This window comes from Bison bison, unplaced genomic scaffold (assembly GCF_000754665.1).
Source record: "Bison bison bison isolate TAMUID 2011002044 unplaced genomic scaffold, Bison_UMD1.0 scf7180017864189, whole genome shotgun sequence".
In the NCBI taxonomy this organism is placed as follows: domain Eukaryota; kingdom Metazoa; phylum Chordata; class Mammalia; order Artiodactyla; family Bovidae; genus Bison; species Bison bison.
Genome location: NW_011494761.1, coordinates 2938243 through 2950549, shown reverse-complemented (window position 1 = coordinate 2950549; position 12307 = coordinate 2938243). Strand labels below are relative to the sequence as shown.

Sequence of the window (12307 nt, the reverse complement as noted above, 5' to 3'; positions counted from 1 at the left end):
AAGTACATATATGATTTCATGTGGTGACAAAACTGATATATATATATACTCATTTTACTCTGGCTCTAATTTCAAGATTTCTTGATTTGGGGCAGTATGATCAGAGTTTGCCTCAGTAAAGATATAGCTCAGTGTCTATGAGATAGTAGCTTTTGATTTTTTTTTTTAAAAAAGCTTTCAAAGATCTTGTACCTTTTTATTCTTGAAGACGATTAGGACAATGGCTCATTACATACCATAATCTGTGATTTTACAGGACACCAAATACAGCTCTTTCAGGTTTTGTCCTTCCTTTGCGATGACCTCCACACACCTGAAACACACACAAGAAAGTGGCGAGTTACACTAATGTGTTTCAAGTTAAATTAGCAAGAGTTTGGCCACGACTGTAACAGGAAGAGGCCAGCGTCTGATGAATGCCACAGCTCTCTTCTTTCCACAAACCTCTTTCAAGGTGTTTTGGGAAAAGGTATTATATTCCCCGCTTTTTAAACTCAAGTGCTTTAATACTTAAATGACCTTAATTAAATACATTTATGACTAGTGCATCTTGTAAAGCTAAACTGATGAAAAAGAGATATTCCTCAAACAGCACTGTTACATTTGGTAATAAAAGATTAGTAAACATATGCTATATAATGAATATTTATCAATTACATTAAAAAAAGTAATGAAACTGTGAAACATGGATGCTCATTATAAGGGATTCCCTGGTAGCTCAGCTGGTAAAGAATCCACTAGCAATGCAGGAGACCCCAGTTCGATTCCTGCGAAGGGAACTGGCTCATTATAAGTGAATGTAATATTGCTCACGGTTTAATTTTTAATGGTGGAGTTTGATCACACTGATATACATTTGTGAAATTTTATTCAACATAAAAATGTTTTAAAAATCTGTGACACTGATTAAAGAAGAATATTAAAATATTTTCCCTAGTTTTACTATTAATGTTTTAGATGAATTGTTGCATATATACAGGCCATGTAAATAATATAGATATGTAAGATTTAAAGTCTCTTCTGGTTTCATTTAAGTTAAAATTTTGAGCGGTGCACCCTGCTCTAATGTCCACAGTGGAACATGTAACACAAAACTCAATGAACTTTATAAACAATGATTAAAAACACTATCTATCTGATGATTCAGTCCCCTGTAATATCAGAAAACCCTGTACAATCAAACTGACACATAAGCATGTGCGTCCTTCAATGCAGTCCCAGTTTTAATCTTTATAAACAACAGTTAAGTAAAAGGGTAAAAGCAAAAAGAGTCATTAACCTTTTCTAGGAAGTTAAGGATCAAGTAATTTGATACCTATGTGTATAATCCATCAAAAAATTACTGAGTATCCATCTCTGTCTTTTAGATATTTTATTTGCTGTCTGGCTTATTTGTAGGTATCTTCATAAAATGTCAGGAAATTTTATACAATTTTACTTCACATAATTCATTACTGAAGGTTAAATTAGTTATAGAGAAGACATATTTTTCTTTTAAAAATATTTTTATAGAATATTGTCTTAATAGAATGATAAACATTTCTAAGTTCCTCAGACTAACTGAATAAACATTTTTTTTGGCTATTAAAAAAAAAAGATTTATTATAAAAAATGGGTAAGCTGTTCCATGGTTACAATAGAAAACTTAAAACAGTAACAATGTAATTATGATTGATATAGCTTATTATGAAGGGAAATTTTTAAACCTAATTCTACATCATTTGACTTTAATGTAATATTTGAATAAAGTCTTAAAAAAGAAAAATAAAAGCAGAAATGAAACTAACTACAGGCAACAATCATGTTTTACATATGACTTTAAAAACTGATTTTCATATCCTAAGGATAAAAATAAAGGCCCTGCTTGGTTATAACACCATAAATAGTTAAAAAAAAGTCTACTTTCTGCCATGCATAGCTCTCTGTCCGTCTCCATCACCTTCCAAAAAAGTTAGCAGATCCAACATGTTGTATGACCACAAAATGAAACATTAGTGCAGAAATGTGTTCCCATCATTTATTTTGTTTTCACGGTCTTTTCAAATAGTTCAAAACACCTGATTATGGAAAAAAAATCTAAACAAACACAATGTCCTATCTGTGTTCTCAGCAGCTGATCCTGTATCAGATATGCTACGAGCACACGTGACCATAACAGACACACAGGGCAGACTACAGACGGCAAATAACACAAATTGATTTCCCTGTACAAGCCAGATCAAATGCTATTTCATAGGCAACAAGAACTGGTATTCACATAAAATAAGATAATCAATCACTGGATAGAAACTGTCCTAAAAATGATGAAAGGCCACGAGCATCAGGTTTCCCCCCTATGTGAGAGAGAAAAGTTATTATGAATAGATAACACAAATATATTTAGCTTACTCAAGAGGCAACAGCCAAGAGAAAACACATGATTAAGAAATAAAGAGTATATATGTTTCAGAGAAATATAAGAGAAGAGCATTTTACTTTTACAAAGGATCACATAGGATTTTTGCTCTGTTTTAAAAAGTTCAGCTACATAAGGTTTTCCAAATACTTTTAATTATCCTGTAATCACAACCAGTGCTAAAAGTTATGTGCAACATAAAGCTGTTCCTCAAAAAGGAATTCATAGAGGGAAAATAAAATGTTCCTTGGAAGATTTTTAGCAAAATTTGTTATTTTTTAAATTAAATATCACATATTTCACAGATGTGATCTTTGAGAAGTCCCAAGTTCTTGTGAACCTGGACTGAAGCTCAGTATCATACTAACAGCAAATTGATGGTTCAAATAAATAGGTAAAATAGCTATTTTTTTTGACAGTTGGAAATGGAAGTGGTTCGTGTTATCCTGTTAGTGCAAACTGGTGGAAAATGGAACCCCACGTCTGGTTCCTGGCTAGTGTCTGAAGTGAAGGGTACTTGCTCGGTCGTGTCCGACTCTTCACAACCCCATGGACTGTAGCTAACCAGGCTCCTCTGTCCATGGGATTCTCCAGGCAAGAATACTGGAGTGGATTGCCATTCCCTTCTCCAGGGAATCTTCCCGACTCAGGAGTCAAACTGGGGTCTCCTACATTGCAGGCGGATTCTTTACCCTGAGTCAGCAGGGAAGCCCAGTCATGCTCTTTAGTCAGGACTTAACATCAGAGCATTTCCCAGCTCACTGTATAGACTGTATGCAGGCAACAAAAAAAGGAGGCAAAGCTTTAGTAATTACTTAAACATTCTGACTACAGGTATTCATGTAAATTTTAAGAGGTGTTTAAAATGATACCAAAAAGAGACAGAAATGTTTGCAAAGTCACAGTCTGTGTGCAGGAACACAAAAGAACCAAAGACCACATTTAAAACCTTTGCTTCACAATCCCCTTGCCTATTCACAGATAATGAAAAGGAGAATATTCATTAATCTCAGTGATAAATCATAGTTTGTCCCCAGGGGTAAGCCATGAATTCCTAAACTCAGAATTCAGAATTCAAAATCTGCCCACTCACCCACCCCGTCCCTGCCCTCCCTAAGGATGAACCTCAGAATACCACATGACCACCATTCTCTATGGGTCAATGCATTCAAAGACCCTACTACATGCACGACAACCCAAGGAATTATAAAACTTGGGGAAAGAACAAGGTCCTTCGAGAAAGGAATAATCTCTAACATTACCAAGAAAAATTCCTAATATAGGAATATGCCAAGTGGAAGATGCAGAAGAGTATCAAATACCGTTAAAGGAGCCTGTGAACATCAAACACGAGCCTACTAAACCATCTCCCTGAGTTCTGAGAAGTAAGAGGAGGCACGTCTTAACAAGAGTGAATGAAGAATGGGAAGATGTACATTCTGTCCTCAGCTCCACGAAACCACAGACGCCCCTATCTTCTTCAGAGTCCCACAGTACCATTCTTCATAAAAATGAGGGCCTCTCTGAGAAGCTTCTCCAATCAAACGTCCTAGGTTCATTTACATACATTTTAGCTCCTTCTGAATTGCCTCCTCTCAGATTATTTTCTTGCTTTTACGTTTTGGCAGGGTTCTGAATAGAATAAAAAAATTGCACCCATTGTAAATTCTTGAGTAACAGCTGTTGAGTACATATATATATAAACTCTGTTAGAATACTGAAAAGGGCCAGAAAACCTGCTCCCAGCTACCCAAAGAACTCACAATAATTTTTTATAATAATGTGATTTTATGCTCACTTGCTTTTGATAATGTTCTAAAATATACTTGAAACATTTGATGAAATATGAAAAACAACAAAAAGGTTACTTTTGTGAGCAATATAGGTTTTTCCTTAAAAGAAGAGAAGGCATTACTTAGTTTCAGGAAAACGCTGTCTCCTTAGCAATAGATTCTTAATCACCTGATTTATGTGAAGGGTAAAGGTTAATGAATTAAGCTGTGTAAGCTTCAAAACTATCAAAGGAATTCAAAAGAGCTCGAATTATGGAAAACAATGGCCCATTCTACATACATACCAAATTTTTATGTTTTTTGTCTCCCACTCAAAAGCTGGAGCGTGGCATTAGTGACAATTGGAAAGAACTAATGAGGAAATATGACTACGCTGCTTGCAAGAGGAGCGTCCTAGGAGACCTTGTTACTGTTTGTGATGTGCTTCACATCCAAAAGAAGCTAATTGGAGCTGCCAGACACTGGTTTGCAAATCTCACTTTAAAGGACAGGCTCAATCACCTCAGAGGTGTGAAAAGAAATGTCCCCATTAGAGATGCATTAGCATGTGGCTTGGTGAATTTCTAAGTAAACTTTAGGATGTTCTTTCCTAAGTCACTTTTATATTTGAATAATAGACATATCTGCAAGCAGAAGAAAAAATGCAACAAGACAAAAACCACCCTACGGATTAAAACAAAAAGCACGAATAGCGCTGTAAAGCCATTGGCGAGTAACTGCAACAGGGAGCTAGGTAAGCTTCAAGCTGAATAAACATGTAGATCAAACCTGGAAACTCCTGAAATGCAAACACATCAAAAAGCGATCTATTTGGGGGCTTCAGGAATAGAACTCCAGTTTCATCATTTCCTGAAACTAGACAAGCCAACAAGCCACCCTGGATTATATTTACTGTAAGTGGCGTAGCAGACGAGGCTGCAACACACACACAAACAACAGAAAAAGGAATAAAAAGGAGGCACAAAATCTAAAAAGAGAAACAGGGGAGTGAACCTTGTCCAATTCTGTGCTATGAAGCTCGTCCCAACTCACTCACATACAGGTCGTTTAAACGGTAGCAGAGGTCACCAAAACACAATTTGGCATCTTACACAAAGAATAATGATATTTGATTGATTTTTTCTAAAGCCTCAAATCAAGTTTTACTGGGGAATAATCCAATCTCAGTGCAGTGAATGAATGGGCATGATTTACAGGTATATCCTGCTTTCAGAATGTGTATGATATAAAATATTTCTATGTTAAAGAAGATAAATTTACAGTTAAACATTTACAAGATGAATCAATTCAAGAATTAACAAATAGTACCTTTCTACTTATATGTGAATATAATTTCATTTATAAACATTCCATTAACAGGCACATTTTCCAGTAACACAACACCTTAACTTTACGGAGCACGAAATGGTTATTTTATCTTTAAAGAAATGCACCTAAGGACAAATGGAAGACTATTTTGGGAAAGTGACACATGGCGTCAAGTGGTGCGCTGAGTACCCTTTGTATTTTATGGTACACTTTCTTGTAAATGTCCTTCTGTTTTATCCTTTAACAGCACAGTATCAGATATATATTTAAGTCAATTTTTCATACAAACATCTAAAGATAATCTCACAGAAGAGATGTTTATTGCAAGAGAGATTTTTTTTTTTTAAAGCTGACTTGCAATTAAAACACTAAAGCGTTTGTTCAAAACACATTCCTAATATACCTCAGGGGCGAAGACTGGGAGCCACATGAAAAATGTCACCAGCTCACCAGTTACAACAATTATCTTGGGATAGTCATTAAGTTCTCACTTACCAAATGTTATTCTCTGGAAAGCCAATATCTGATTAGTGAATCTAAGATTAATTTAGAAATTTGCTATTTAAACAGTGGAAAACTGATGCCTATTTGGTCACACAGAGACAGTGAAAGGTTACAAAATGAGGAGAGTAGTTTGCTTGTTTTTAATTACCACAGTAAGCAGCCTGTAAACTGAAATGTTACTGCAGTGTTAAGTTCTATGGGTCTGCAACTCTGCTGAAAGAGGTGCTGTTGCGCCTGAGAAGGGGGCACAGCAGATGCCGACACCTGCAGGCCCTTTCTGGGCCACTCTTCTCCAGCCACCCCCAGCATCGGGAAGGTTTCCTAACTGGAGAGTAAGAGCCCAGGAGACAGCACTGAAAGAGGAGCAGTAAGAGAACAAAAGAATACTTCTAACATATTGAGGAGTGACCATCACAAACCAGCTCTTACGGGACTATTTTGTTTCCTCATTTATATAGCAAGACATGTTTAATGTAATAGGAATGTGTCCAGAGAACTTCAAAAATGTTTTTCAAATAGAATAAAGCCTGTGTTTTTTTTTAAAAGCACATTGTCCTTAAGCTGCTGAGAAACAAAATGGTTAAACGTCTTCCCAAAGCAAGAGGGTGGGGGAGAGGGAAGCAAACTAACACATTTGGATAAACTTGGCTCTGGCTTTAATACTTCAGATCCACTCATCCAAACGTCTTGTTTTTAATTTTAGTCATTGTTCCATCCTTTAACTGCAGCTACACTAGACCTTTATATAATAACTCGAGCTAACTTTTTCTAAGCATGCCTCCAAATATTCAAGAAGCAGAAAAAAATTTCTAAGTACTTACCTATTTATTTCAACAAGGTTTTATTAAGTGCAAACTATGTGATAGAAATGTTAAAAGATCTAATCAGAAAGCCGCATGATTATAAAATGATGGACATAATACTTATAACCTTGATAGATCAACTACTATTTATTTTTGCTGCTATGGCTGATATTAATGTTCATCCCCAGCAGCAGAAAAACCTTATCACTATCTCTGTATCTACTGAAAATCAAGTGGAAAGAGTCATATTTCAGGACTGAAGGAAATGTTAGAAGCGAAGGGGAAACTTTAAAGGTAAGGTTTCCTAATTCAGCAGTTTAGTCATTCCTCGATGGGGGGAAAAATGCATTTACTTTAAAATGAGAAAAGTTAAGAGATCTCCTCCATCCTTAAAGGTTTTTGAGTTTCCATGAATTTACAGCCAATATCTCTGGGGGAGTTTGGGCACAATGTTCATACAGTTAAAACTGGTGCTATGTTTATGGTATTCTGGCATATTTTAAGATAAAGGATGGAAGAGAAGATTCTATTCTCCTATATGTTACAAACATTTACTGTGTGGAAGCAAAAGCCCGGGCCTTAAAAAGAAAACAGGAATGTAAAAACTATAGTTTTTATAGGTTAAACTATGGTTAGTCCAGTTCAGTGGCCTGTGGTTCATTAGAGGCCATTCCTTTTCTGAAAAGAAGGCAGGCAAAATTCTGGCAAGTTCCAACTCCTACCTGCCTCCTGCAACAATAAATAAGAACGTCAGTGGTAAAGCTAGAAATATTCCAGAGAGACTTGCTAGGCTTCCAAACGGCTAATATGAAATTTAGACGGAATATGAAACATCCAGTGGATAATCTCCCTGCCCGTCTCCACCTCCATTGCCCGTACTGCTTTCACTACTGATGAGAAAGCCCCAATTCCACAAACATTGAGCGCACCTTTAATTTAAAATGAAGAAGACAAAATTATTTGCGTGGACTATAAGAGTATTCTGAAGATGCGATTTTAGGCATCATTCAGGAAAGAGTTAAATACTTCCTTACCAGAAGATGCCACAAGGCTTTGTAGTGACTAATTGCCTCTTTAACCTCTGCACTCGGGGAGCTGGCCTGCACTTCAATACCAGTTTTGTGATAGAGCCAAAGACTGATGTTCAACACAGACCTCCTATGACCTGTGTAGCCCTGGAGTCAACTCAGACAAGATGCTGACAAAAGGTCTCCTTCTCACTTGGGAAGGCACAGAATCCCTTTTTGGATCAGCCAAATTCCCAGAAGACTGAGACAAAGCAGGTAAGGACACTGTCTGGAAGATAAAGAATGGTTTTACTGCTCCTGACAATATTTCCCAACCTTCCAATGTACCACTCAAAATTCTGTTTGAGAAAATGGTTTCAGTAATATGAAAAAAATACATATTTACTTTAAAATGCAATGAAGAGGGTACCTAACTGGATATCTTTGTTTGTTTTTTTTTTTTGACATTGTTACAATATTTAATATAATCACAAATGTTATCCACCACTCCATTTACTTGTGTCTTTTAAAATTTATTTCAGTAATGTTAGATAGCTGTAGGAAGACTCAAAGAAGGCAGGTTAAGCTTCTCCCTTACAACTGTTTCCCACGTGCTTTAAGCATTCATACTCGGGAAGTCTGTACCTTGTCCTTAATGTTTAAGCTTAGCAAATTTCTGGCCCGATCAAAAGCCAATAAAATAACTGTATAGTTAATTTAAGTACAATTAGAGAAAACTAATTAATCCTGCAATTTGGGAGAAGAAAATGGTGAAGGCTTCTTCTTAGTTTCTGACAAAGAAGGTATGAGGAAGGAGTTCTGGGCTAGGGGAGTGGGAGTAAAGTTACCAAATATTCACTCAGAGACCAAGGGAAAGACCACGTGGCCTTGATGAAGACAAGGGCACTACATCAATTGGACTTTATTGATGCTTAGCTGCATTGAACTCTGAACCCTTTGAGGCTTAAATCCCATCAGCGCTGAATTCGTAAAACCTACTTCCAAAGCTCTGGGACGGCCACTGCTTTATTCCTATTTTCTTCCGTATCATTACATACTGACGCGATGTCAGGGGTGAAATAAGCTTTGTTGTAAGATTCACGGGGAGGAAGCAGTGGATCACGTTTAGAGCTTTTGGTGATCATGTTTACACAGAGAGACAACTTTCTCACTTAGAAAAAGAAATAACATTTACACTTCTTTAAAAATAAAAAAGAAACAATTCCCGTCTTTCTACAAATGACACTAAGAGGTATTAACCTAGAACCCTCTCATGAAAAGTTTACATGTTTAGTCCCCAAAATGACGATTGATTTCTGTTCATTTTTACTTATCTAAAGGATAAGAGAAACAAAGTCCTCCCCATTTCCTTCTCAAATAATATCCAGCTAAATACAACAGAATGAGATTTTTAAATTCCAGAGGAAGCCTACTGAACCTTAGTTTTACTTGCCCACTTCAATGATTCTTGAATAAATCACAGTCCATTTGCCTGTAAAATATACTTCTAGACAATTCTTTCTTAATGCTTTAATTTATCCATCAATGACAACAACTGATTATCAACAATTTAATTTATATTCAAAGTAGTATAGTGTAATATAGATGCACACATGTATATAAACACTTATAAATACAATTCTTAATATATCATTTTTTCCATTCCCAATTAACAAATATCTCATTGCTATAAATGCACTTCTTGAAGGAATTTTAGCAGCCTAGCCCCTGAAGTGCTGTGATCACTAAAATTCAGATTGCTTTGCTTGGACTAGTCCTCAGTCTGTTCCGTACGGAGGGAAAACACATCTCTCTGCTCTTGGAGAAAGTGGTGGGAAGCTGGTGAAACCAGTGCTGAGACTGATGGGAACCGGAAGGGGAAGCATCACCCGCTTTCTCCTAGCAGAAAGTTGCAAACCAAGACAGGAAGGAAGCATGGAGAAGGAAGACAGCACATTTCACTATTTGTTTCAGACAGCGGGCACCTTGCAGGCAACATCATGTCTGACAGCGAGCAGGAACAAGCAACACCCCCAATCCTACCCTCAGCTTCATGTTACTTGAAAAGGTAAATCAGAGTGAACAGCACATCCATCTCTGGCGAGCTTCTAAATGCTCCTTTGCTTACTATAGTTACTGTTCTGTCTGCATAATCAACAAACCATGCAGCAAAATGCAGTAACAGCATTAATATTTCTGCTCTATACAGAAAAAAACTTTTCTTAAGTACCCAAGGAAATAAAGAAATATATTCTGGTATTCAAAGGAAGACTGAGAGGTGAAAAGGGGATAGCTGATTGTTTTCAAAGGTCCTTAGGGCAGTAAAGAGTCGAGAACGCTGCTAGACATTTGAAAGGGATGTCAGGTAAATGAGCTTGGGGCCAGTAGATTCCTGTGTGTTCCTGCGGTTACTGAGGGTATAGGAGGTGCTGTCCTGGGAATGAGAGAAGTTAGAGAACGAATTCCTTTTTGTGATCCATTATTGAAAGGTAAGCGCGTGCTCATCACACACACAACACTCTTAGGCCATTTGGCAAAATTGGGGGCTTTGAGAAAATTAGTATTGATTCAGTACTGCATCATACTTTGAAAAAGGTGAAAGAAAATATAAAGGGTAACAGGATAAGCAAAGCAGTGAATATAATATATACTCAGGGGCAAGTCAGTTGAAGTATGGGCTTGATTTAAGGTTGTTCAAAAAATATTATAAAGAGGAAAAAAAGAAAAACAATATATACAACATATAGCCATATCTCTATAATGTAACCAGTTGTTATACGTAACATATGCAATAATATATTCGTATATTCAGTAATCACTAAGGAGCCTGAGTTCATGTTATCTGTTCACTCATAAACAGCCTCATTTCTCTTGAAATGCACATGGAAATGCAAAGAAATATTCGAGGAGCAAGAAGGTGGGAAACGCGGACCGCAAAGTGATGAAGTCAGGGACACGTTAGCCTCTGGGACTAGAACAAGATTTTGGAAGAAACTTTCAAGGAGCAAAAGTAAAGAGGAAGGTATGGTTATTTATACAATTTGTAATATCAGTGAGTTTTTAAAAATCTGATGTTCAAAAGAAGCTACAAAAAGACTAGACAGACATGACATATTTCTGGGGAAAGGGCGAAGTTTTGAGAACGTGTTAAAATAGTCTGTATTATTTAGAAAATTTCCTCCCATTTCTTAATACCACTGTGGACTTAATTCACATGAAAATGGCCTCTACATGTACACATATGGCCGAGTCCCTCTGCTGTCTACCTGAAACTATCCAACATTGTTAACTGGCTATTCTCCAAAGCAAGATAAAAGTTTAAAAAATAAATAATGGAATGGTAAAAAAAGACTTAAGTTTAAAAGTTTATTACACATGATAAAAATTTAAAAATTAATACTGGAATGGTTAAAAAAAAGAGTTAAAAGTTTTAAAGTATATTACACATGACTGATAATGCAATAATAAAACATGATACATAGCTGTATTAAAATTTTACAAAAACTTAATGTTTATTATACAAAATCAGTTATGGACAGTGGAAATATGTTTCAGATGCTCAGAATGTCACAGTTTTTGTGTATGTGTGTATAAGAGACAGTCTTAGGGTTGGGAATGTAATTCAACTTCCCTAAGTCTTTTCAGGAAAATTCTGGAAATTACAATACCTACTTCCATGGATTTTGTAAAAGTTACATTTCATAATGTTTGCAAAAGTGCTTTTTGTTACTCAATAAACATTTATTAACCCTTATTCTGCCCCTAACTATATGGATACAAAGATGGAGAACACAAGTCTCTTCACAAAGAGAATTCACAGTCTTGTCAGTTTATCTTCCACACAAATAAGACAGGGTTATTTAGGACTGAATAGAATTTTCTAAAGTACGTTTCTCAGAAAACTAACACTTTAGGGCTTCACTAGTTGACATATACAAGGAAGAAATGTATGCTCCAGTAAGTTTATGTTAAACCAAATCAATTTTTTCCTTAGTTAAAAAAAAAAAAAGAATGTAAAGCACATAGGACAGCATCTAGCAAAGAGTAAGCGATTAACTGCTAATTATTGTTACCCAGGCCCTAGCACAGAACCTGGCACATTAAAAACAAACGCCTGTGGTAGGCTGAGTAATGGCCCCCGAAGATATCAGGCCCTAATCCATGCAGCTGGTAACTGTTACTTTATGTATACAGTATCAGTTCACTCAGTTCAGTTGCTCAGTCGTGTCTGACTCTTTGCGACCCCATGAATCGCAGCACGCCAGGCCTCCCTGTCCATCACCAACTCCCGGAGTTCACTCAGACTCACGTCCATCGAGTCCGTGATGCCATCCAGCCATCTCATCCTCTGTCGTCCCCTTCTCCTCCTGCCCCCAATCCCTCCCAGCATCAGAGTCTTTTCCAATGAGTCAACTCTTCGCATGAGGTGGCCAAAGTACTGGAGTTTCAGCTTTAGCATCATTCCTTCCAAAGAAATCCCAGGGCTGATCTCCTTCA

At 36.7% G+C, this 12307-nt stretch overlaps 1 protein-coding gene across 1 annotated transcript in view; it reads right to left on the bottom strand.

The window, feature by feature from the left end:
- The window catches only part of FBXL17 (F-box and leucine-rich repeat protein 17), a gene marked incomplete at its 5' end in the record, with an annotated part of 389687 nt that overhangs the window by 47126 nt on the left and 330254 nt on the right, over positions 1 to 12307 (bottom strand). Inside the window, one exon of the mRNA XM_010843793.1 lies at positions 237 to 313. Coding sequence (XP_010842095.1) covers positions 237 to 313 — 77 coding nt within the window. The remainder of the gene's footprint in view (positions 1 to 236; positions 314 to 12307) is intronic.